This window comes from Petromyzon marinus, chromosome 20 (genome assembly GCF_048934315.1).
Source record: "Petromyzon marinus isolate PM22_M1 ecotype Great Lakes invasive population chromosome 20, UKy_Petmar_22M1.pri1.0, whole genome shotgun sequence".
NCBI lineage: Eukaryota > Metazoa > Chordata > Hyperoartia > Petromyzontiformes > Petromyzontidae > Petromyzon > Petromyzon marinus.
Window position 1 is genome coordinate 2,268,900 of NC_133686.1, and position 27,122 is coordinate 2,296,021.

General features: G+C 45.3%; 1 protein-coding gene across 4 annotated transcripts; it reads left to right on the plus strand.

Annotated features, from left to right (window-relative positions):
- The first annotated feature begins 5,060 nt into the window (after positions 1 to 5,060).
- Positions 5,061 to 27,109, plus strand: LOC116944240 (uncharacterized). 4 transcript variants are annotated; one of them, XM_032957754.2, is made up of 12 exons: positions 5,061 to 5,305; positions 5,740 to 5,897; positions 6,810 to 7,107; positions 7,776 to 7,883; positions 8,292 to 8,337; positions 10,029 to 10,181; positions 10,462 to 10,611; positions 12,413 to 12,507; positions 15,289 to 15,418; positions 15,891 to 16,090; positions 16,537 to 16,908; positions 23,450 to 27,109. In XM_032957754.2, exons 3-12 carry the CDS (start codon positions 6,864 to 6,866, stop codon positions 24,394 to 24,396), a joined length of 2,445 nt encoding a protein of 814 aa, XP_032813645.1. In that variant the 5' UTR covers positions 5,061 to 5,305; positions 5,740 to 5,897; positions 6,810 to 6,863; the 3' UTR covers positions 24,397 to 27,109. The 4 variants fall into 4 exon arrangements, with proteins under 4 accessions (XP_032813645.1, XP_032813646.1, XP_032813647.1 ...); XM_032957755.2 differs by having other exon boundaries at positions 5,740 to 5,892; XM_032957756.2 differs by having other exon boundaries at positions 5,740 to 5,862.
- Positions 27,110 to 27,122: the final 13 nt, after the last annotated feature.

Here is a 27,122-nt window from a genome sequence, read left to right on the forward strand (position 1 = left end):
TCAAATCCTTCCAATGATTGAAAGGATAAAATTATTCCTGTGGTTTTCACACCTGATGATGATTGCTTGTGTTGCAGTCGAAACGTCGTGAGAATTTTATTGTTTTATATTGTTATTATTTTATTGTTTCCGTTCTACGTGACTTTACCGAAAGAACCAAGAATATGAATCCCTGCAGTCACGAAAGCTTTAAATCAAAAGGGGTGTACATTAGTGTTATTATTATAATATCATGACACGGCTCGTTAGGCCAGGACTACGCACGCTCAGCAGCCTCTCTCTACCCCTCCGCTAAACTCCTGCGACGTTCACACCTGTTGACAGGTGAGCGGTGTCTCTGTAGGCGCATACTGCCCCCTATCGCCTGCTCTCCACCGAGACCCAATGCCGACTTGTGATGCAGCAATGACGGTGCACCGTTGCTGGCGTCATGGTCCATTCTCTCTTTTGTTGGTTTGCCACGATTGAAAAATGACACCGCCGATTTGCTCAGTTGGTATTACACTACCATGCACAGCGATCGTCGCCCCGTAGCGCCAAACATCGGCAGCACCCTCTTGGAAGAAGAAGTCGAGACTGCGAGGATTTCCTGGGCAAACACGCGGAATGGAGAGTGCCGTTCGTCAGTGCCGGATTAAGCTATTGCGGGGCATGTAGCATCAGTTATAAAGGGGTCCTAAATTAAAAAAAACACGTAAATATAAAAACGAATTTGTAGCTTGCATAGTAAAGTAATTGCATTTTTTTCATTCTCTATACAGCCAGATAATACAAATCGCTAACCTTAAACACCCATTGTAGACTGCCAGTACGCTCACTCAGTTTAATAACCATTCCTACAGTCTACATTATAGACTGCCAATACGTTCACCAAGCTTAAAAACCAGGCTACAGTCTACATTATAGACTGCCATTACACTCATCGAGGTTAAGAACCAGGCTACAGTCTAAATTATAGACTGCCAGTACACTCACCAAACTTAATAACCAGGCTACAGTCCACATTATAGACTGCCAGTACACTCAACAAACTTAATAACCAGGCTACAGTCCACATTATAGACTGCCAGTACACTCACCAAACTTAATAACCAGGCTACAGTCCACATTATAGACTGCCAGTACACTCAACAAACTTAATAACCAGGCTACAGTCCACATTATAGACTGCCAGTACTTTCAACAAACTTAATAACCAGGCTACAGTCCACATTATAGACTGCCAGTACACTCAACAAACTTAATAACCAGGCTACAGTCCACAATATAGACTGCCAGTACACTCAACAAACTTAATAACCAGGCTACAGTCCACATTATAGACTGCCAGTACACTCAACAAACTTAATAACCAGGCTACAGTCCACATTATAGACTGCCAGTACACTCAACAAACTTAATAACCAGGCTACAGTCCACATTATAGACTGCCAGTACACTCAACAAACTTAATAACCAGGCTACAGTCCACATTATAGACAGCCAGTACACTCAACAAACTTAATAACCAGGCTACAGTCCACATTATAGACTGCCAGTACACTCAACAAACTTAATAACCAGGCTACAGTCCACATTATAGACTGCCAGTACACTCACTGATTAAGAACCAGGCTGCAATCTACATTCGTGTTTTTTGTTTGATTTGTATCACTTTATTTGTATTATTATTTTGCTATCTCCGTGAATTCACCGAAATGACCAAATAATATGAATACTTAAACACTCAGTTGTTCATAAAAGTTGAAGGCGGTATAGTACTACAGTAATAGAGCAAGTGCAGAATCACTGAACCGGAATTCATCACTTGAAAGCATTTAGCGCGGGGCCCTTAGCATATGCAGCTACTTTTGACTACTAGGATTATAATCCGGCACTGCCGTACGTACACACGTGTAGGTATGTTCGTACATATGTTCGTACATACGTACACGTGTGCGCGGTGGGGTAGCGGTAGGGTAGCGGTTAGCGCACCGCGCTACCGTTCCTGGGCATCCCCTAGGTCGACTCAGCCTTACGGATGGGCCGTGGCGCTGGTCCACCCAACCTCTCCTGTACCGTTGTGGCCTTAGGTGCTCGCTAACAGCACTTGCCCCAACAGTCTGTTAAGGCTATACGGGGGATCTTTCTCTATGTAAATACAGAGCCCTCTATTATCCGGGCCACTGAGGCCCCGCCCCTCGCTCACATAGCCCCGCCCCTCGTTCAATCAGTTTCAAAGAATGCATATATTATCAGAGTATGTTATTTTTTTTTAAATTCTGACCACAAGTATTGTGGTTAATGCAGACATGATTCCTTGTAAAAAAAAAGGTTTCAGCTTGGTGTTTTAAAATCTTGACACCTGTTTTGTTGTCGAGCTCTCGACGAGCTTACATTTATAAGCGAATGTCTTACATTTACATGCTAATTTCTCACGATACAATGGCCACCCCTCTCCCACATTGGCATTAGCTGCCCCGCCCATCTCTAAACCATTTGTAAACAGCTCTTTGATTGGTGTAGACCTACTGCAGGTGACGGAGACATCTACCACATTAACATTAGCTGCCCCGCCCATCTCTAAACCATTTGTAAACAGCTCTTTGATTGGTGTAGACCTACTGCAGGTGATGAGACCTCTCCAACATTAACATTAGCCGCCCCGCCCATCTCTAAACCTGCCTCAGCAGATTTCGCCCTCTTTTTTCACCTGAGGACGATTGCTTGTGTTGCGATCGAAACGTCGTGATATTGTTATTATTTTGATGATTTCTTTCTATCTACGTGGCTTTACCGAAAGACCCAAAGAATAAGAAAACCTATTCTCAGAGATTATTTAGATTACACACTCGTCAACCCATAGGGTTTAAGGACCGTGCATAAATGACGTCAAGCGATTTTCGACGATTTTTCACCCCCCCTTTTTCACACGACGTCACGTAAAGTCAGACCCCCCCCCTTCAAATATGACGTCACAAAGCTCTGCCCCCCCCCCCAAAAAAAAAACATGCTTCAAATCGCTTTAAACTATTGTCATTGTAGTGTGTATTTAGTGTGGCGCTGCATTCTGATGTTGTAGGAGAAAACATTAAAAAGTCTATTTAATTAAGTAAAACGTGTTGTCTATATTCATTTAAAGTTGCGCATTTTGATGTGACGTCACATTTCTCAACCCCCCCCCCCTCGTCACACATTGTCACAAATGTCTGACTCCACTCCCACACCTAGGTGCGTGACGTCATTTATGGACGTACCCCTTACCCATATTCTTTAACAAGGAAATTTAGTTTTCAGGTTCATACGGCCTACAGCCATTTCAATGCGGACAACAACAAACAAGATATGTCTATTTGTTTGCGTTTCTCCCTTGTGATGGGACTTTGTAGGATGAACGTTGAGATTTATAAGGGCACGGGGTGACCAATAAGGTCTGAGCTGGTCCGTAATGAGGCCAGCGCACTGATAAAGGGGTTTACAGGTATGATATTTTATTAAAATGTCCACGTGATAATCCACTTTGTTTACCTATCGTTTGTGGCCAGGTCGCTTAATACCTCAGTCGACTTTACCTGCTAAGAAAATTTAGTTGTATTTGTGCAATTGTTAAGTGATTTGTTTACCTTTCCTATACTTTGCACTCCGATCGCGTTTGTTGTTGTAACGTCTGACCCGCCCACAACTGGACATCTGTAAAAAAAAAGAGCTTTATAGGTTATATTTTTCGGTTTAAAACTTTCGTGACTGCAGGAATTAATATTATTTGGTTCTTTCGGTAAAGTCACGTAGATAGGATGAAAAAAACAATGATGTAGACTGCAGCCTAGTTCTTAATCGGAGTGAGTGTACTGGCAGTCTATAATGTAGACTGTAGCAATGGTTATTAAGCTCAGTGAGTGTACTGGCAGTCTATAATGTAGACTGTAGCCTGGTTATTAAGCTGAGTGAGTGTACTGACAGTCTATAATGTAGACTGTAGCCTGGTTATTAAGCTTGGTGAGCGTATTGGCAGTCTATAGTGAAGACTGTAGCAATGGTTATTAAACTGAGTGAGTGTACCGGCAGTCTATAATGTAGACTGTAGCAATGGTTATTAAACTGAGTGAACGTACTGGCCGTCTATAATGTAGGCTGTAGCCTGGTTCTTAACCTGAGTGAGCTTTACAGCTGCAGCTTAGACGGCTTGTGCACCAGATCTTATTTATTCACGATGTACTTACAAAAAAAATCCGCAGACTACCTGCTGGATCTCCTTTCTGTTTCAAAGAACAAATTTGACCTCAGGTCTTCGCTCATTTACCAGTTTCACATTCCCTATTGCCGTACAAAAACTGGAGGAAGGGCCTTTGCTATTGATGCCCCCAGGGTCTGGAATGCTATTGCCAATAAACTGCAACTTGAATCGCTACCAATGAGATCTTCTCTCAAAACTGCTCTAGAGGAGTTGTACACCCCTAGCTGCAACTGATATTCATTGGCGTAAAATAAAACGTTTCGCTTCGGATGACGCTACAAAGTATTATCTGTATTTTGAATTAGCGTGCTGATGTTAAAGGTGCATTGAAAAATGTGATACTCCGACTGATGCTTCTATTGTTGTGGAGTAACTCAAGCAGCCAGCTATGGCTCTAGGATTTGGTGTTACATGTTATTTATGTAGTTTATTGTAAAAAATTCGGTCACAGTCCCTATGATCACTGTTACATTGCAATTATGTCTTTATTTTTTGGTGATTTCGAAAACGTTTTTTGGTTTGGACATGTTTGTTTTGTTGTAGTACGGGATTTTTGCACACAGCGTTGGTGTACGGTGCTTTTTCACGAATATTTTGCTGTTTTTTTTCATGGATTTTCTGTTTGCACAGTCACATAGTAACTTTAACATGTTTTCTTGTTCGTGTTTTTGTTTGTTGTGGTTGCACTCGATTCAAGAGCCGAATGGCTCACAGAGCTATACCAAATAAATAAACTGAAACTGAAATACGGATTTCGAATCTGACACACAGCCCCGCCCCTCACACAAGACCCCCGCCTCCTCCCTCGCCCCGCCCCCTGCCCTCGCCCCGCCCCCATCACCCAGAGGCCCGCCCCTCTCTCACGTCTCTGTCACGTGACACGCATTGCCGGCCGCCATCTCACAGGCTCTGTTGAGGCCTACAGTTGTGAGGCCTTTAATGCCCTTTCAGTTCTCTCTTTTAGATTTCCTTTATTTTATATACATACTTGCATAGAATCTCATCTTACATGTTTTGTTTTCTGTATCTTTTCGCCCAGTAAAGAGGATCAAAAGGAGTTTTATTTTCTTGCCCCGGAGCGGCTTGTGCCGGGTAGGGCTGAGCACTATCTCCGTACATCACTTAGCTACAACTTGCGATGACATTTGGCATCGCAATTAATCTTATTATTACTATCATTAATGCGTTATGCCCCCTTTTTGTACGTGATATTTTCTTGTAATTATTTTTCTATCTACGCGGCTTTACCGAAAGACTATATTGTTCATCGTGAATGAGGCGAATTTATGCATCGCGTTCTTGTTCACGGAGATGCAACGCACTTTGTTTAACCGAGCGCTGATGCGGGACTCCCGTTGCGTTTCGTTACCTCTATTTAACCGGCATAACCGCACCGGGATACTGTATCGTGCACTGCATTTAGCCACGACTCCGTTGAGATTACTCTGACTTTGTGACAGCGGGACAGGCCCAAACTGAATGAGGTCGTGAGTTAATCCATCACGTCTCGTCCCATCTTGTTGCAGACGTTCGCGGTTGGAATCGGACGGCCGCCCCTGACTATCGCTGCGGGCGTTAGAAGCGGAATGGTCTCAAAGCGTCCGCTGCACGGTGGACGTTAAAGGTCCCGCGGCGTCCTTCGCAGGAGTGTGGGTCCACTGCACGCGCGTGCCTGCGGCGTAAGGTCAAAATCTGACAAAACCACCCAACAATTCCCCCATCAACCCCCCCCCCCCAAAAAAAAAAAAACTACACCAAAACGTTGCTATCCCTTGCCACTTTAATGAGTTCTCACCAGGTTAAACAAAGTCAAATGAACTTTTTTTACCATTATCGCGGCTCATTCAAGAGGTAGACTAAATCTTGACTTCAAAGCTTTCGTAACTGCAGGAATTCATATTCTTTGGGTCTTTCGGTAAAGCCACGTAGATCGAAACATGAAAAAAATATCACGACGTTTCGATCGCAAAGCAAGAAATCGTCATCATGACAATTGCTTGCGTTGCGATCGAATTTTTTTTTTTAATTCTATCTACGTGGCTTTACCGAAAGACCCAAAGAATATGAATATGTAGACTAAATGTTTGACGCGCTCTATCCATCACCGCCAATTGCGATGCATTTCACTGTGACCCAAGTGACAACTGTTGAGGTGTAATGCATTTTACGACCCACCCTTTATTTGACCATGTGACGTTTCATTTATATAATGCGGTATAATGTACTGTAACACATGCATCACCGGCCATTGACAATCGCTGTCCTGCATGTAACCGGGTGATAGCCGATGATTGAGTTTCCTTGCTCCCCTCTTTATTGTGACGACATATCCGTTACCTAGCTCCAGAGGGGTTAATCGAGCAAACGAATTGCGATCGTAATCCCGTTGCGCGGCTCAGAAAGCCACTGGAGCTTTGCTCCTTGTAAATCTAGATTGAAAACCCATTTCTTTTAACCTGTTTTTTTTTACGTTTAATTTTGTTAGTTCCTTCCCCCGCACCTTCGATTAGTACGGCTGGCCTACGTACTGTGCGTAAAAAAAAAAAGGTCACACGCGCACCCTGTGTCTGCGTGCAATGATGTTTACGCTTGCCAGTCGGGCGAGGAGGTGAACCCGGGGAAGGACTTGGCCCAGCTAGCGTCCACCACCATGCAGCGGTTGTACTCCCCCTTCGACGAGGATGACCTGCGGGCGAGCCGTAGCCGCAGCCGTAGCGGCTCACGTGGCCGGTGCGGCCGCCGGCGTCGTGACCGCTCAAAGGACAGCGGTGCACGCGGCATCAACGGCGCCGTTGCCGTCGACGTGGTGAAGAGAAGCATCTGGGTGCGGAACATCAGGGACATTTCTCCCACGAGCTTGCGCAAGGCGTTTGACCGCTTCGGCAAGATCGAGTGTGAGTAGCATAAGCTAACTTAAACGATTTTGAATTTTAGCAGGTAAAGGCCCACTGAGCTGTGTGGCTCTTTTTACACGCTTTCATTTAACTCACTCTGTTGTTGTTGTTGTTGTCGTCGTCATTGTTGTATCCTCAAATCTTGTAACTCAATTTTAACACACTTCCCAATGTGGTATCGACTGCAAACTTGGTATACTTATGTCATACTGATGACAATGCTATATTCTATCATAATAAAAAAAACATTCTTTTTTATATGTTATGTTTCGGCTTGGGTCTAATTTTCCACTGTCAACTGACGTTGGCTTTAATTGGCCACGGATCCTTACGTTATGGCAAGCTTCGGGGCCACTTCGTGGAGTTCTTCCATTACTAGTACATTTCATAAAATCGTGTTTTTAAAAAAGTAAAAAAAAAATGTTACTTATTTCAGAAGTGCTCAGGCCACAAATGGATAGCTCAACGGAGTGGCTTATTGTGTGGAAAGTTATAGCAGCCAAATACTCTAAATGCACGTTTCTAAATGTGGAGGTCATGCAGACTCCAAAATATACAGCAGACATCAGGGTCGGGATCAAACTCACGACCTCCTGCATACCAGGTGAGTTAACGTCTCACCACCATGGCACCCCATATCTGACAGTGGTGGTCGTTGTTGTTGACAGTGCTGGAGGTCTTCAAGGATCGCTTATTAATTCAGTTCAAACGTACACGGGATGCGGACGCCGCTGTCAAGGCTGCAAACAAGCAAACAATTTGTGGGAGATATCTCAGTACGTGTACGCCCTCACTTCAAAACATTCTCACCTTTCCCCCCCCCCACCGCAATGTTATCCCGATGGTGCTTTTGACATCTCATCATGGGAGAAACTGACTTCGGGTCTCTTGCAAAGCAGTGCATGGAAGCAGATATCAGAGTTAGCTCTAATATCCCCTTCAAATGACCTCCGGTTTAAACCGTAGAGAACAACACATTGCCACACATTCCGCATGAGAGCAATGTTCGTTGCATGACAGTCCAAGCGATGTTTTAATTTTAAGAGCTGAAATTTGGATAAATTAAGCGGAGGAACCACTCATTGCTCCCTTACCACTCCCACTACAGTTCAGACACACTAATGTAATTTGCCAGCATGTGGAGCTGTGTTTATGATTCGTATTTTATATCTTGTGTTTTGCAGATGTTACGTTTGCATCGGCAAGGAATGCTGCCGAGTACCAAACAAAGTAAGAGTTTACAAACACAAGCGATGGGGCCTTGGATATGAACACTCATGATGATATCTTTGTAAATGCTTTGATTAGACTGTTTAATTATGTTTGTCTGCCTTCAGCCAGTTTATATTTTATTACATCTACAATTTTCTCCTTTGCCTAATCCAGTCACTTTTTTTCTCCCAAAAATGGTATTCTTTGTATATTTCAAGTTATAAAGTGCTGTTCACCTTTATTTAGGATTATTGTTATGTATACTCTTTGGTTATTTTGGTAAAGTCACATAGTGAGAAATAACATAAAACAAAAAGAGTATGGATTCCTGCAGTCACGAAAGCTTCAAATCAAGATTATTTTTATGGTTAACTTTTTGGGTTTAAAGGCACGTGTGATTGGTCATTTTTGTACAGTTTTGTTACCGCTGGCCGATGAAAAGGGCGCTGCATAGCTCAATGGGCTTTATTCGGTGAGCAAGTTTCTGACAGGCGTCTGACCTAATTTAAATATGGGTTTTTTTCATATTGTTAAATTTAGGCTAGATTTGTTTCATTCAAAATATTCTGTGCCTTCAAAACGAGTTAATGTAACCCAAGTCGCCCTTGCAAAATAGGCAGTGTGGTTCTACGTGGCTCATTGAGTTTATTTGATCTCATGGGTTAAATAATGGGTTGCTGAATGACAATGTCTTTGGGCAGTGTATATTTTCAATAAATGATGTATTTCTCAGACCGTGAATGGGATCGTAGCGTTCGTCGGTCTGACTGTTGAAGACTGATCCGTTTTCTGTAGTTGAAACATAAATAAGCAAGGCGGTACACCTCCTTTCGCATATCTAGCCCTTGGCATGAGAAATTAAACGGTGTCTTTTCACAGCACATCAACCATCCAGCCCTCTGGGAGTGTGTAATCATAGCAGCATTGGTACAACACAAGCAAACTCAGGGCTAACCTCTATATTCAGTGTCATCAACAGTCCGGCTTGCTTGAACCGATGCTGGTCAACTGCAAGATGTTTGTGGGAAAAGACGCTTTATGTTAGAAAATAGATCCCTAGTTGGACATGAAACTAAACAGAATAACCGTTCATGTTTTTTTTGTGGAGAACATAAGTAGTCAAATAGATATGGTGACAATATGGCCCTTTCACATATTTGTCCACGTTAAAATGAAAGTATTTGTTACACATACTATCAGGCACATGCCGCCCCTCCTTAACCACTAACAGGGACCATGAATTCAAGCGGGAAGGTTTAAAATACTAGCCAAAGATGAAAGAAAAATTTCACATGGTGCACAACCCAATTAATACGTAATTCTGGGATCTTGGGGTATGGGTGAGGTGAGCTGTGTGTAATAGACTTCGTGTATTAAGTGCACTGCAATACCCCTATGTGGTTTATAGTTAAAATGCACTGGAATGTTATGAAGTGTGTAATGTAAAATGCAAGATAATTCATTGTGAAATATATAATGTATATTAAATGCAATCAAATACATTGTGTGTGTAGTATATAGTGTATATTAAAAGCAATGGAAAACACTGCAATATCTAATGTATAGTAAAAATAGTTATAGATCAAGGAAAGCAGCGCAGTATCTTCTTTCTGCAAATTCAAGCATGGGTTTTAGTCTGCTCGATACAAACGTGTACAATGAAACCCCCTCCATACCCCCCCCCCCCTTCGATTGTGATCTCTGCTCAGGAGTCAAGGCTCACGATGGGAAGAGAGAGAGCCTGGCCCCTCTGCAGGTGTAAAAATCCCAGAAACCTTGGAACTCAGACAACCAGACGCACAACGCTCCATCAGCCGAGGAAGCGGAGGAGGAGGAGGGGATGACCGGCGCATAGATGTCAGGTGCTTTGTTTCTCATAGTTCCTAAGAATATGTACATAATGTGTATTTAATGCAATCAAATGCATTGTGCGTATAGCATATAGTGTATATTAAATGCAATGGAATACGCTGTGCAATATCTAATGTATTGTAAAAATTATTCTAATAGAGGAAGGCAACACAGTATCTTCTTTCTGCACATTCCAGCATGGGTTTGTCTGCTCGATACAAACATGTGTACAATGAAACCCCCTCCATACCCCCCCCCCCCCCCCCCACTTCGATTGTGATCTCTGCTCAGGAGTCAATGCTCACGATGGGAAGAGAGAGAGCCTGGACCCTCTGCTGGTGTAAATATCCCAGAAACGTTGGAACTCAGACAACCAGACGCACAGCGCTCCATCAGCCGAGGAAGCGGAGGAGGAGGGGATGATCGGCGCATAGATGTCAGGTGCTTTGTTTCTCATAGTTGCTAAGCACATGTAAAGCGGTCGACAACAAACAGCATGATAAGCACATAGCACTATATGAATCCGAAATACAACAGATGTTTTTTTTTGTAGGCAGTATTGTGATCTGCAATTGTTTTGCGATGCTGGCCATGTGATTTTCTGGCGAAACAATTCTATTGATCAATTGAATTATGATTGGCTTTAGAGGGCGGTGGAGGTCTTACAACACAGGTATAACCCACATATCAATTGTGAATTGTAATGTTGGCTACGGAAACCTGCTTCGTAATTAAAATATCAATCAGTTCTGAATATAGGTGTGTAATGACTCACCGGTCTTGTAACAATGCATGTTATTTGTTGAAGAGAAGCGATGTTTATTCGGAATGTAACGTCATTACTTGTTGATTAACACAAAGTTTTACCAGTTTTGTTTGGAGAATTTTCATCATTGTGCTTATGTTATAATTCTTATCTCGAGAAGTAATTTTCATAAATATACAATTAATAATTCTAATCATGACTATGACTGTTTTGCAAAATGGGTGATACTTGTGGTTGGTAGTGTGGGCATATTGGTAACACTCATGCTTTGTAGCTGTGGTTTGAATCCAGACTCGGGGCTGGAGTTTGTACGTTCTCTCCCCTGTTCTGCACGGGTTTCCTCTGGGTTCTCACATTTCCTCCTATCGGCGAAAACGCAAACCATATGACATAACCGGTATTGACGAATCACCCAATGCTGAACATTGTTTTCTGCACATTCTTCTCTTGAGATTATACTGAGCAATACATGTTCCAGTACTGCAACGCCTTGCCAAGGTACCGTCCTGGGAAATAATTTTGAGACTCAACGAGGCTCTTTCATGGACGAGCAAGCGAGAATAATAACAAGTACAATCTGACGATATTTACAAGAGAAACGGACGATATTTACTCTATACTCTTGGTTCTTTTGCAGTCACAAGAACTTCAAATCTAGAATTACATTATTCTGGAAGTTTACTTTTGTCTGATATATCTTCGAATCGCCAGACTGCGGCAACGTCGCTGGTGCTTGCACACATTTTGGCGCACGGTGCGGTGAGCGTAAAGGATGGGTGTCGTATGCGAAGCCTTTATTAAGTTGTTAAACACGTTGCAAACTGCGCTCGGAAAATCTTTGCGTGAAGCGCAGGTTATTAACATGCATTCTGTTGACTCGCTATTTCCGTTTATTAACAGCCATTACGCCACAAATGGACCCCTTGGGAGCTGTATAAATAATTGCTCGCTTGCACTGTACCCCTGGCTCGTGCTGGTTTTCGTAAGTTTGTGCGGTCATGTTCAGAGGTATTAAAAAAAATATTTTCGTTAATTTTACGAGTTATCGAAAGTGTGGCCCTTTGCTTAAGTTGCAGAACAACACGATCGTTTTGCATTTTATCCTGTTATTACCAAGTTAGGAAGAATTCAGTTATGCGGATACACCTCTTGTTTGTAACCAAATCGCCGGCAGGTCGTGTGTGGTGGGGTAATTCAGAATCTTTATTTAGACTGGAGATGAGGAATCCGATGAGCTACGAAGCTCTTTTTCACAGATGTCCAGTAGGGGCACGGGGTCAGCGAGTTACAATAGCAAACAATACAATCAACGATAGTGAAAATGAGAGAGAAGGTAAGCAAGTCACTGAGAATGAATACAAATAATTAAAATACATAAGTACACATTGCATAAGTGCATAAAATCCTGCAGATTTTTCACCAAGGCGTTCTGGCCATCGTGAGTGTTTGGCTCTTAATTTTTTCTTGCGATTGCAGGAGAGCTGAGAGGAGCGAACTCCCTTCTTACGATGGGTACTTTAAGAGCCGTGGCGACCCTCTGTTCGAGCGATACGAAGACTCCCGAGAGCTGAGTGAGTGACCCCTCTGTGTCTGAAATCCGGCGTCCAACGATGACCACGCACGGCGCTTGATTTCTCGCTTGGTGTTTTGCGGTGGCGCGTGATTCGTAGCCACGCAGCCACAGTACACTGGGTGTGGTGTGCCAAACCAGACAAAAGCCAGGCTGATGCATAGCCCTGACTATAAACACGAGGGATGTTGAGGACAATGTTGGAATACTTCTTGGGATCAATATCCACTTCAAAGCACTTGGTCCGATTTGCAATCGATGTCAATGTAATTGTTTTTCACGTTTTCAAGGCTTTTTACACGTGGCGATTTAATGTTGCTTGGCCGTGTCGGTTGGTCGAAGGTTTTAACGACACAGCATTTCGGCCAAGTCATGATGTGGCCTAATCCAAGAATCAGTTGACGAAAAAAAAGTTAGGAAAAATCAGGAGCATTTATTTTTTTGGTTCTTGGCCCTCAGATCTGGAACGCTCTGCCTGAAGAACTGCGGTCTGACCGCCGAGATTCTCCCATTTAGAAAGAAACTAAAACCTTACAGATTTCCTGCGTATGGTGCTCTGAAGTGCTTTGTTAGGCCTGCTGCATCTTATAAAAAAAAAACGTAAATAAATATGCACGGATTGTGCAATGTTTACTTATCAGTACGAAGCAGACTGGTGGTAGCTGTCTCGGCAGAATGTGTTTGTGTATATGCAAACATTGCTGTGTGCTTTGGTTTGTATCTCTTGCGATTTGGGGTAACCGATTGTATTGTTAGCAATTTTGCCAGTTTCCCAATACAGTAGGTTCATAGTTGTAACATACCCACATTTATACTGCAGATTGTTTGGTGATGCTACGTTGGCACTGTTGCACAATCACACGTAGCAATTACAACAAAAAACTCAACTCGTTTCGTTGCTAAAACTGTGGCGCTTAAAAGGAGCAAAATATCACAGGGAACGTTTCGGGAAAGGATCCATCATAGCACGTTTATGTACTTGTACATTTACGTGCTATAATGAAGGGCGATTGTTCAAACTAATAGAATGTTCTTACCTGCCTCTACTTGACATCAGATTCCTCCAGAATAAATACATATTTGGATTCTGAATGTGCTGACCTTTATATTGCCGTTTGGTTGATATTGGATCATACTGGATCATCATAGTGCCATCACCGCTATGGGCATACAGAGGAGCTCATACACAAAAACTTTCAACTCTTATTTTCGAGAGAGCGATATAAATTGCAATGTACAGTGTGATACGAGATTTGTATTTTGTAATGCCACTTATTGTGACCGCATCTCAGTGCGTTGTACAAATATGGGGAACGTGTATCTAGGTAATTTGAAGAAGTGTAAATCTTGACTTAAAGCTTTCGTGACTGCAGGAATTCATATTCTTTGGGTGTGTTCGTGCGTGTGTTTTTTTAGAGCAGAGAATGAGGTAGAATGCGAGAGATGTGCGAATGAAGACGTGTCGCAGAGAGAGAGATGGTTATGTAGTAGAACGTGGATTTACATCGCAATTAAATGTGACTGCATGTCAAGATGCCTTACAGAAACGGTGGGCATCTTGGTTTTATAAAGAGGCAGTTGGGTCAGGTAAATGAGAGGAGGAAGATCTTGAGCCTGGACTTTGAATTCCACTTATGGAAAGCTGAATGTGGGCTTCCATAGATAATTATGTTTGCTGACAATCTACGTAATACCATCTGGATATATGTGAACATATACATATAGCACCCATTAGCGACCCGATGTCATGGGTACTATATGTATATGTGGTGAGATAACTCCCTCACCTGGTATGCAAGGATTTCGTGGATTCGATCCTGACCCTAACGCCTGTATATTTGGAGTTTTCATGTTTTCCTCATGCATTTTGAGTATTTGGCCGCTATAAATTTCCACATGGTAAGCCACTTTGTTGAAATATCATTTGTGGCCAGGTCGCTTCTGAAAAAGAGCTATATAACTCAGTTGGCTTTACCTGGTAAAATCAAAATAGTTTAAGTTTAGTGTGCAAGTCCAGTGTGCTGATGCTTAGGCAGTGGTGCATGAGCACAGTTAACAACGAAAAACTCAACACATTCGTTAATAACACCGTAACCTTTAAAAAAATATGTAATAGATGTTAGGGGCATTGGCCCTTTTTCATTATACACAAATAGAGAGGCCAAAGAGGTGAGAGTTAGTAATGGTTGGAGATTGCCCTCAACACCATGGGGCCTGACAATAATTAATACTTAAATAACGTGTTTTGATTATCAGTTTTAAAATCGGCAAATGAACAGTTACTCGATAGTAGCTTTTGAGTTAAAGGCAAAGCCCCTTACAGAACCAGAAGAGAATTCCTACGAAACGAACACATTTAAATGTAAAAACTACAACATATTTGAAATGTTTCTCTGTGCAACCCGCTTAACGCGCGGTGTTCACATGGCGGGTTTTCGCAGTAATGCAGTACCTGAGCGGTCGACGGCGAACTACTTTCTCGAGCTCTGCGGCCGAGCTTTGTGGCTGAGTGGTATGACACAGTACGCGGAATGATGCGCCAACGCGGAGGTCGCGTACTCTCGCTTATTCGTCCCGCCATCTTACTGCGCTGTGTGTGCGTACACCGCGTCTCGCCAAACTTTACTGCCGCATTACAAACGGGGAATTAGTTTTTTCCGCTCGATGCGTTTTTCGCTTCCTTAGACGCAGAAACTTGTTCAGGAACATAGTCTCCTACTACCATTTTGAGCTCGTTGAAAAGGGACCCGCTGCGCCTTTTGTTTTTGCCTGCGCCGTGCAGAGGACGCGCTGACGAAGGAGAAGCGGAGGAGGCAGGAGCTCTTCTCGTGTTTCTACGACGAGCTGCAGTTCAAGCTAGAGCGCGAGCGTCCCGTCGATTGCGTGGTCGTCGTCACCAACAAGACGCTCAAGTACGCCACCGGCGCCTTGCCTCCTTTCTCGAGGGGCTGGGGAGCCAGGGGGCGGTCCCAGTTCGCTTTCATTAGATGTCCTGTATGTTTGTTGAACTTTTTTCGCACTCTGCCTAGTCAACCGTGCTAATCGGAGGTGCGGATCGGAGGTGTGAATACAAACCTGCATACCGCTCTCAACCTCACGAGGACTCATCAGTGCAGTGCAGTCAATGGTCGCTTGCTGCCACATCATGCTTCTGGGAGCCTTGGTTATGGAGAGGAGCCTCTTTTACACTGCAGGGGGTGTTGGCAGGGGGGTCCCTTCAGCGTTTTCCTAGATTGTGGGCCCTGTCATGTGGAAGCTCAAGAAGAAACGTCTCGGGAGTCGAACCACTTCGGGCATGAGCTGAATGCGCAAGGCGGCAGGGTGGTGCGTTTGTCACACCCATGTGTTTGATAATGATACACGTGCACGCACACGCTCTCACAGGGCATATGCAGAGAGTCTGGGCTGCCAAGTCCAGGGGCTGGGCCTCTCTGTTGACCTCATCTTCCTGAAGACGGAAAAGTCACTGGTGGAGGCCATGGAGGACGTTCGCAAGAGCGGCACGCCGTTCATCATCACCGTCTCCCAGCAGCACGAGCTCTACAAGTCATGCACCGTCATCATCCTGCACGGCCGCAAGCAAGGTGCTCGCTCGGTTGTTGTTGAGGGAAAAGGGAAGCTGTGGGGAAGTTGCAGTGGAAGAGGGGAAATGTAGGGCACCACGGTATACAGGAGGTTGTGTCGGTTCGATCCTGACCCTGACGCCTGTTGTATATTTGGAGTTTGCATGTCTCTCCCTGTGGTCACCTGAATTTTTCTCTCGGTCCTCTGTTTTTTCTCTCTCCATTTAGAATGAACATCATGCGTTTAGAGTATTTGGCTGCTATGAATGTCCACGTGATAAGCCATTTAATTGAGGTATTTCTGAGCTACGTATCTCAGTGGGCCTTACCTGGTAAAATAAATAATAGGTTTAGTTTTACCCGCACAATTTGTTTGTTTTGATTTGAAAATAGCAACCCACGCCCTCCTGCTCCCGCCGTCCCCCCGCTCCCCCCCCGCCCGGTTCCCACCGTCGCAAAACCCACAGAGCACCGCAACATGAAGGAGTACGCTGCCATCGAACTCATCGGCGAGCGGTACGAGCAGTACGTGGCGGCCCGGCGCGAGTCGGAGCACACGGAGGCCTCGAGGGGGGCGACCGAAGCGGCGGAGAAGTCTCTGGCGCGCGAGATGGCCCTCCGTCGCGCCTACGAGGACAGCCTGATCCCGCCGGCCTCCATCGCGGCCTTGCTCTACCTGCTGGTGGACAGCCGCCACTTGGCGGCCGAGGAGATCGACCAAGTGGTCCGCTATCTGCAACGGCGCAAGGAGGCCCTGATGAACCTCGATGGAGGTGGCGGCATTGGCAATGGCGAGCTCGCTGGTGGTAGCGCTGCTGGCGCCGTTCTTCCTGCAGAAGGTAAGGTGGGCGCTGGCTTCTTGTCAAGGTGGGTGGGGTGGGTGGATGTGATGGGGATTGTGTGCACGACAATGATGATGACAATTATAATAACAACAATGATTCTTTTGAATTTGTTCCCCCCTCTCCCACCCCCCTCCCCCATAAATATACTGCTTCTGATTGTTACCCCTACCGCGGTCGGGCAGTGAGCTCAGACCGCACTGGACGGTCCCTCATTTTGAGGGTGCATCGCTACAAGTTTGGTTCCACACTATTTGCTGTTCCCCCCCCCCACTTCGGAATCTGGGTTCTTGAACGACAATTAGAATTTGTAATGCGTGCAGTCTTCGCTTGATCGCAAGAGAGAGGGAGAATGATTCAGAGGCGCGGTAAACCACAGTCGGCGAGCCAGCGACGACGGTTGGCGAGGCATGGGTCACGATTGTGGCCACTGAACGAAAATTGCGTCGCAGGGCTTGGCTGCTATCGCGATGGTTAACATATTGCAGGGTTTTTAAGTCTCCCACCCGCCCGCCCGCCCGCTCGATTGCGCTGGGCGGCGCGCGGTAGTTGAGACGTCGTGCAGCCACCTCCTTACGCTCGTGGGAGATGGTTTCTGTGTGAATTGAAGTCGCCCCAGCAACCTTGCCTCTCTCCTTCACCGTTAACGATGAATGAGGTTAGTGATCTTTTTATTAAGTGGATCGTGACTACCATTAAAAGGGGACGCCATCTATGGAACCCTTTTTGCCTGGTGTCAAGATGACGAAAAGAGAAAAGGTTTTACCCTTTCTGCCAGTAATACAGGAGGTGTTAAGATGTTCAAACACCAAATAGACACCTATTTCAATGCATCAAGTCTGCATTTAACCACACATGCTTGTTGTAAAACATGCAAACAAATGTGCCTCGATAATAATGCACGCCTTGGCTTTGAAACTGCCGCGGTGTAACGGTTAGCACCACTGGGCTTGCATTGCAGAGGTGGCGGCCTTTCAATCTCCCGGCGTGGCACTTGAGACGATGCACAGAATCCTGACATACATTGAGATTACTACTTGAATCCAAACGCGACTTCTCATTGTCCTGTTTGATAGCCACACAGGGTGACCTTGTCAGGGAAGGGTAGTGCATCAAAATCCATTGTTGTACACTACTATGCATCAACGTCTGTGCTGTCCGCCCTCGTTACAAGGCTAAATATAATAGTTACACATTTGTCTGAAAAGGCAAACCATATGGGTTTGGTCCAATGCGTGTAAGTGTGTCTAAAATGTAACCTCTCAATTTCTCTCGAAAACACATGCTATGTTTGGTGTTAATCTTTTTTTTTAAATGTGCCAGTGTGGCGTGTACTATGATGATGCTCATTGTGATGAAATGTAACATGTAGATGATAATTTTCAGGATAATGGTCTGTTTACACTATGTAAAAAATGACGTTTAAATAATTTAACATTTGCGCCAAAAAATAACTGCGTATAAAATCACGTCAAGTGTAATTATTTTTCAAGTACGCTATATAAATAATCTTGGGGCCCACGTTCGCTCATTGTCAGTGGACGTGAGACATTGGAATGGGTGCATATGTCACCATAACCGATGTCACATTCTTCGTTCAATTTAAAACCCTTTCAAGAAAATAACGTGGATTTTTCTTTTAGCCTTTAACAACGGACAAAGCGTCTCGGTTTTATTTCAAATTGAACGCGCGCGCTCACTTGAAATCGTTCCATATTTGAATAAAGTTTTCAAGAGATTAAAAAAAAACAACAGCCGTTTCACGTTCGGTCGCGTGAACACGACTGCTGCTTGCTTCGTGGTCGAGTTTCTCATTTTTGCCTATGCCCTTTGCATACCTTCGATCATTAAAACCACATGCCAAGAGGCCTTGATGGCTCGAGAGGTCGGAGTGTTTTTAAGTCGGCACCGCTGAAATCCTGGGTTTACGAATCGAGGATTCAATTACCGCCCGCAATTAAAACCAGTTTCTCAGATCTCGGCCGTGTCGCTTGCTGATGATAGCGGTTGTAAAAACCCCGTCGTGTTAAATACGGCCTGACAAACTGATCTATCCCATGCTGTGTCTACAACAAAAGGTGGTGCACTGATAGCCAGGTGAAAGCTCTTCTTCGTCTCGTGAGATGATGGCAGTTTGTCACGTGGCATTAGAATAAAATTGGGGGGATTTTTATTATAAAAAAAAATATGTATCAAAATACGACCAAAATAAATCCTGCCCACTGTCCGTTTGACTCGGTGCCAAGTTCTCATCCCAGACGTGACGTTGAGAAAAGCGGGGAGCCGGGTGTCAAGTGGCCATCTGGCCATTTGTTTTCCTAAGCGCAGTGCCTTTTTGCTGTTGGAATTCAGCTTCCAAACCGTACTCATTCTCTCTCCGTTCGCTTTCCCTCCCTCCGTCCCTTCAAAGTAAGATTGATGGATTCCTCAGCACCGCGCTTGTTTTAGGACGTGTTCCTACGCCGCGTATCCGGTGGCGTTTAAAGCCCGCCCGGCGGATTCCTTCCCGTGGGCGAATTTGCGAAGGCAAACCCCCCAGCGATCCATCCGCCCCGTCAGTTCGCACAAATCGCTGTCAAACACTTCGCCGGTCCCAACGTATTTAAAGGGTGCCTGCGGGAACCCTCTGGACTGCGGCGAGCGCCGCTTCTATGATTGATATTCGGGTCTCAGAAGGTCATTGGCCAAATGTTCGCAGAACCCGAATTTCCCCACCCCGCAACACTTAAAGCGCTTAAGCGATCCGTGCGGCGTCTTGAAGGATTGTCTGCCACTCTGATATATTGTCGCAGGGTGGCTTAAAGGATGAAGAGGTCAAAACTCATTGTCGTTTCGACAACTATAAGTCTAAAAATGTTTCTGGAGGCTTGCCGCTGTTTGACAACTCGTGCTGTCATGTGTGCTTTGTGTGTGTGTGTAATATGAGGGGAGCGGTAGTGTCACGATAAGCGCGTTGCGCTACGAAACCAGGCGACTCGAGTTCGATTCCCACTCACGGCCAACTCCAGTGACGATTATCTGAACTGGCCTTCGGCCTCCCCTAGGTCGACTCAGCCTCAAATTAATACGTGGTGCAGTACTCTTTGGTTCTTTCGGTAAAGTCATGCGGGTATAAAATAAATTAATTCACGACGTTTCGGGTGCAACACAAGCATTCGTCATCAGGTGTGACAACCACAGCAAAACGTCGTGATTTTATTTATTTTATTTTCCTACCTACGTGACTTTACCGAAAGAACGAAAGAGTATGGATCCCTGCAGTCACGAAAACTTCAAATCTATTTGGTGCAGTGTGACAAAGGTGGTCAGGCATGGTGCTGGCCACCCACCCCCTCTTGTGCAATGCTGGCCTTCATCGGTACTCGCTAACAGCACTTGCCCCAATAGTCTGTGAAGGCTATAATGAGATGAGGTCATGTGATCAGAGACTGCCTTCATTTGCGGTTGTCCGTTCCTTTTTCCACTCGCTCAACCGTTCATTTTGACAAACCCAACCACATCATGATCACCTATTCTGGTATATCCACTGCTGGATGAACGAAAGCCTACCCGTGACATTTCCAGCACATACGGTTCTGCGATGTAACGATCTCACACCTGCACACGAGCTGATTGCATTATTTGTCCAATTCTCGCAGTGGATGTCCCCTCTCACGTGTGCCATCCTTAGGCTGCCACTCAGACTACAACACCCCAGTACCCAAGTCTCTCCACTTGCTCACAGTCCAATCCCAGATCAATTTCAAGATGACATTCACTGACTTCGAGATGCTCCATAGACCCACACTGCCAATCCTTCCCCTCTCAAATCAGCCTACTCCACTCCCTCTCCTACTTCTCCCTCTCATCTCACTCTACTCCCCCTACACACACTCTTCTGCCTCCCCTCTCATATCACTCCCCTCTCCACCATGCCCTCTCTTACTTCTCCCTCTCATCTCACTTTACTCCCCAGACGCACTCTCCTACCTTTCCCCTCTCATCTCACTCTACTCCTCTCCCTGCACTATCATATCTCTCCCTCTCATCTCACTCTGCTCTATTCCATATACTATCCGCTCCAGTAACCAAGACTTTCTGTCCAAGCCCCTGCTCAGCTTTTCCTCTATGATTCGTCACTCATTTTCTTCAAATTCCCCCACAATCCGAGTCCAGGCTCGAGAGCTTCATTCGTTCCCTCCGCCTTTGACTGAGCGTCTTCCTCTCTCAACTAAATATATCTACAACATCTGTATAAATCCACATTGCGTTATTTTGTTAAAGCAAATGAACACGCTGGGAAACCAGGCTGTTTAAGGCAGAAGAATGAGTTCAAACATGTATAGATAGGTAGGTATTGTATTTGTTTTAGTTGGGAATGGCCCAAAGAGATGCTATTTCATGGGCGTCCTGCAACGGTGCAGATGTTATACAGAACAGATCTTGTGATGTTCGTAGATGTGACAACCTTTGGATGTACGTATCCTCTGTATATAATGACAATGTGAGATATGCCCAAGAATATCCTTACGAAGAAAGTGTGCACACAACAACAACTGCCATTCGCCACTAAGTGGCGGTGACGTCACCACGACGCTTGTGCCAAGCCATGTGCACCTTGAGTATACATTAATTTGTATGTGTGTGTATACGTGTGTGCGCACACACGTATACACACACATACAAATGTATGTATATTGATATGTAAGAAAGAGAAAGATCCCCCCCACATAACATTAACATACTGATGGGGCAATTGTTGTTCGCAAGTGTTCTGCATATTGATGCATGCTACAATAGTTATGATTGTGCACACTGTATGCCATGTACATTGAATTGAGCATTTGTACCTAGGCAAGATTTCACCTATGTCTGTTCTTGCACACATGCTTACACCCACACATACGCCTATTAACTCACATGCTAACATCACCTGGTATGTAGCTTAATGTATAAAATAAACTATTTCTTAAATAAATAAAGTTTCTGACATTTTGCCCAACAAAACTATACATCTTTGGGCGATGACTAAACTGTAGTCCATTCCAAGATATCGGTTGTAGGGATCTTGTAGTTTACGTAAGGAGATATCTTTAGATGGCTATAACAAATATACTTTCCAAACATAACAATAATTAGCCTCTCGGCCATCGCATAAACCTAAAGAAGATGTGGCTGATTGGTTGAGATGTCGGAGATGCCGAACCAGTAGCACGAAGGTGCTGGGTTTAAATCCAGGTATCGGCTGCCCAGGGTTAAACTGGATTCTCAAGTGAGTGTGTTCATGGTTTCGGCCCTGCTCAGCAAAGACTCAAAAAGAGCCCCATCGACTTTCATAGCAGATCCATAGACTCGCATAGGCACCCAATAGACTCCCAGACCCACAGACTTGTTTAGAAACCCACAGACTGGCACAGATTAAGGCGGGTTCTCAAATTAAGCGCGTTAAAAGGTCTCAGGCCAGCCACTGCTGACTGCAACAACAAAAAATCCCTCGATGTAAAAATGTTGCTGTTTGTCATAATTAGGTGAATTTTAGCGCTGCCATAATCCATCTCACTCCTGCACCTGAGCTGGCCTCATCTCTCCATCCCGTCCTCTTGGGCACGATCGCTCCTTTGGCTGCCCTTCTGTCACCAGTCTCATCCATCAGCCTTTTCATCATCCTCTCCAGGCACGATGTGTCCTTGCTCAGACCAACTCGGTATTCCCTAACAGTGAACACGATGTCTGCGATTTGCACTCGTTACCTGATCCGTGCGTTCCTCCTCCTCTGTCTCAGTGGGATGCCAAGTGGTATGCGTCTCAGCTGTGGACTTTTCAGCTTTTGCTTCTCGTCTTTTATCAAATCAAAATGTAAATCGTCACGGGTGGCACGTGCCCATCGAGGGGAAGTTGTCAATCCGTGCACGTTAGGCGCTGTGACATGCGGATCCGAATCACAGGCACTTGACTAATACATTTAAAAACAGGCTTGCTAAAGCACCGTTGTGTAACTTTGTAACGCCTGAGCAAATGTGTAAGCTCGGTAACTTACGCAGTGTACAATACAAAAATAAAGAACGCATTCGTAAAAACAGAAATAGTTAACCTTGTTAGGGAACTTGGCACGATATCTGCTGCACGGTGGAAATTATTGGAAAGGTGAAGTGGAGGCCGTTACTGTTGCACTGTATGGCTACCATGACACGGGTGGCTCTTGTTTAATGATCTCATGGTGCATGCCGTGTGAAATTTCGTTCACGCCGAAATTCGATTTCGTTAATTCAAAAGTGTGCATAATTTGTAAATGTGCATCAACGCAAAATTACATCAACAGAATGTACGTAAATCAAGGGGTAACCCTGTACCTAATTTCTAAATCATTCCGTTATGACTGCCGGTCTCGAGTGGCAAGCTTTCGAGAGAACTCCCCCCCCCCCCCCCCTTAAGAGGGTTTCTAGCCTACTTCGTGCTAAATAAAATCAATACCACGACACGTACAATTATCACTGCTGTCGATATTAAAGCTCTGGAATGCCCGTAATTGTTATTGACTGTTTTGTTTTCTCCAAACCAGGCGTTGTGCTGTCTCCCCAAATTCCTGTGGCTCTTCGACCCACGTCAGTGGCGGCGGTAGCCACGGCTAGCCCCTCCTCTTTGCCTTCCGCCGCGAGCCAGCCTGAATTTCAACAGCGCATAGACCCCCAGCAGCAACAGCAGCAACAGCAGCAACAGCACCAGCAGTCGGACCTGTCAGAGCTTCAGAAGCTGCAACTGCTGTCTCAACAGCTGTTACTCGTGAAGCAGCAACAGGAGCAACCGATGCAGCCGAGCCAGCCGTCCCTGCAACAACAGCAGCAACAGCAGCAACAGCAGCAGCAACAAGAGCAGCAGCTACAGCAGCAGCAACAAGAGCAGCAACAGCAGCAGCAACAAGAGCAACAGCAGCAGCAGCAGAAAATTTCATTGATACAGATTCTGAAGCAACGTCAGCAGCAACAGCAAGAGGAACGAGAAAAAAAGCTTCTGGCTCAACAACAGCAGCAGGAGCTGCAGGCTAAAATCCACAAGCTCTTCAACATCGGAGGTGCCAAGGTGGTCGTCCCTTCTACTTTAGAATGGCAAGTGACTCCAGCAGTTTCTCCAATGAATTTGACTCAAGCCCCGTCGACCTCGGCTCCAAAACAAACGGTGAATCCGGCTCCGGCCCCGACTCCGGCAACGACCCCAGCAACGACCTCTGCAACGTCCCAACCTTACAACCGAGTTTCAGTAATGTCCCTGAAGCAGCAGCACCCGCAGGGCAAACCCGAAGCTCCAGCCAAACCGCCCGTGAGGATCATACCACTGATGCCGGTTGGGCAGCCGGTGATGAGGCCATCCTTGGGACCATACTCGCGAATACAGAACCCTCCAGGCGGTTCTGGGGACAACCAGAGCGTCGCCGACGGCAATTGGCGTGGGCCAGAGGTGCCGTGGAAGGGAGAAGCAAAGTCGCCGTTTTCGGGAAACGGCGGGCGCTGAGAGGAGGGAGAGGAGGCTTCCTGGGCTGCTGCATTTTACCGGGACATCGCACCGTTGTGGCAGTGCGTGTGCGGTTACCAGCGATGCTGACCCGTGGTTTGGCCGTTGGTGTCGTGAGAAGAAGATGCTTTGGACGTCTGGGTGCTGGCGTCGGGGAAGGAGAAGGACACATCGCCACAATCTTTGTTGCTCTGGATTTTTGTTTTCACCCCCTGCACATGCCCCGGTGTAAAGTAAACATCCTTCACGCAAGAGGAAACCCAAACGCGGAAGACACTTTCATGAGTACCCGTGCATTCTGTGATGCTCCTCAATGAACGTTTGTCGGGGGAAGCTTTTGATTGGTGAATATTGAAGTCACCCTCCGAGCCGCGAAGAAAAACGTCACGTGGCATCTAACTTAACTCGCAGAATTCACAGACAATACGATTTTTAATGGATTAATTGGTTAGGCTCACGTAATGATCTGCCCAAATTTGTGTCATTAATACCCTCCACCTAACCGACACTGAATTAGATGTATTTGAGCCTACCATTCTCACAGGCAAATATGTCTCCATGAAAGTTTCACTTGAAACTACATCAAGCAACTTCGGGGAAAAAAAATCTAGGAAACCAGGATTAATTCCAGGAGGCCAGTATGACTGTGATGGAATGAGACGGCGACATCTGCACGGGGCGAATCCTTTAAACGTTTCTGTGTTGTATCGCCAAATTTTGGGTAACCCTCCAACCAATCTGCTGGACATCTGTGAAAGAAAGCTTGTATAGCTTATCGGATCCATCCAGCCTAAATAACGGTTCTGATTATGAATTTGGCCAATTTTCTCGAGACTAACTTCCCAATTGGAACACAACATGTTATGAAAAAAATCATGAATATTTGATCATCTGTACAAGTTTTATCATACCCTCCCACCCACCCATCTCGAGTTACCGACCGAGCTGACACTTTCACACACTCAACCTAAGTTGTAAAGCGGTGAGAATCATTCGGTTCTTATCCGTGTGGCTCATTGCGAGGCACGGTTACTCCTCGATGATTGAGTGACGAGAAATCGTTCCAAGTCCTTTTTTCTGAGTGCAGCAGCGTAGCACGCTGCACCATCACTGAAGTAGAGCGAGACGGAACCTGCGCTGGTTTTGAGCTGTCTCGCCTTCCGTCCACTGGTTGACATTTATCCGTTTGAGGGGCTCGGAAAAGTTTTTTGTAAATATTGTATATAACCAAGCTGAAATGGGCCACTGATATAAATATGGTCAGGCGCACGCCAGGATATGTGTGTAAAACTTGTGGGATTTGAGAATACACTCAAGTTAGAGAGACAACCATTGACTGTCAAGATGAGTTAAAGTGAGCGTAGGTGGGATACATGGCTAGAAGGGGGGTGGTGATGATGCTGACAGTGGCAGTGGCCGATAGTCGAGACGTGCGATGGTTTGTTAGGCGGAGGAAGGAACACCGCCTGAGCTGAGAAGATGGAGCCAGATGTATCGCTGCATTTTGATATAATAGGGACACGGTGACTCTTTTGGAGGGATTCATCGAGCAGTGAACAGATCGTGGCTGATGATCATTTAAACGACCATGAGCTGCGTATCTGGCTATCCGCTGTCACGTTTTGAGCGTAGTGGCTTTCACGAGTTTGAGATGGTGGGGGGTTAGGCTATGCTGAAAATGCTGCACGTGCGGCGAAACATTGGACATCCTGCCGAATTACACGGCGTTGAAAAAACCTACGCAGTCATAAATGATTCACGTTTTTTGCTATCGGGATATTGACGCTTCGTGTTGTAGTTTGGCGACGAGACGCAGCTGTCGGCGGCCCACACCAGATTGTGGTGTTTTATTTCCAAAGGAAAAATAGGCAAAGTTATTTCTGAGACCGGTGATTTTGGCACCTTGTCACGTCGCGGCGAAAGAGACCCATCGCCCCCCCCCCCCCCGTTCCGCCACATGGGTGTGCGCTTGCGATGTTGGTGATCGTTTAATGGAATTGTTTGTTAATATTAATTCGTGTGAATCGCCACGGTGCATGCATGGAACCGTACGTGTGGGAGGAATCGATAATTTTCCATTTTTTACGCGTCCCACACCACTTTGCTGTAGCACTTGCTGAAGTCCGTGTGAAATGGCGACGTGTGCAGAAAAATATTTGCACATCAGTTTTGTGTTTTTATGCTCCTCCGTCGTGACCCTTCTCCCCCGTAAAGTCTGGCACCCCCAGCAGCAGGTCGTCAAGCAGGGCCTGACCTGTTGATGAAACTGGCAAAGTCAAAACCGGTTCCTGATTTGCTTGCATATAAAAAAAACTTGACATTGGTCAATCCGGAAGGCTTGACCAATGGATTGCCAAAAGAGGAATCTGCTTTCAGTTACACGCTTATCAGTAATTTTTTTTATGTTTTACAGATTCTTGCGACTAAATAGATTCCAAATCCTTCGCGTTGGCAAAAAGAAATTGTTTTGTTTAAAAAATGTTTATGCTGGGTTGCGATGGTTTTGGTGAGCGTTGAGAGTGGCGAATCTCTCGCATTCATCGTTTGGTTGCCACATGGACCTCTGGGCATCCGCAGCCTTGAGGCAGCTTCGTGGAGTCGATTTACTGAAAACCAGCGAAGGATGTAGATTGTCATTGCCGTTGGGTTATTAAACAACTTCGGAAGAATTTATAATTATGAAAATCTTTGGAAATAAAAATCTTGCGTATTATGTGCCGTGTTGT

Bases quoted from the DNA above. Each gene is read 5' to 3' on its own strand.
- LOC116944240 (XM_032957754.2), top strand. From the start codon at position 6,864: ATGCAGCGGTTGTACTCCCCCTTCGACGAGGATGACCTGCGGGCGAGC. The intron at 10,182-10,461 runs GTGCTTTGTTTC...ATCTCTGCTCAG, and splicing joins GACCGGCGCATAGATGTCAG to GAGTCAATGCTCACGATGGG. The intron at 16,091-16,536 runs GTGCTCGCTCGG...CAAAACCCACAG, and splicing joins CCTGCACGGCCGCAAGCAAG to AGCACCGCAACATGAAGGAG.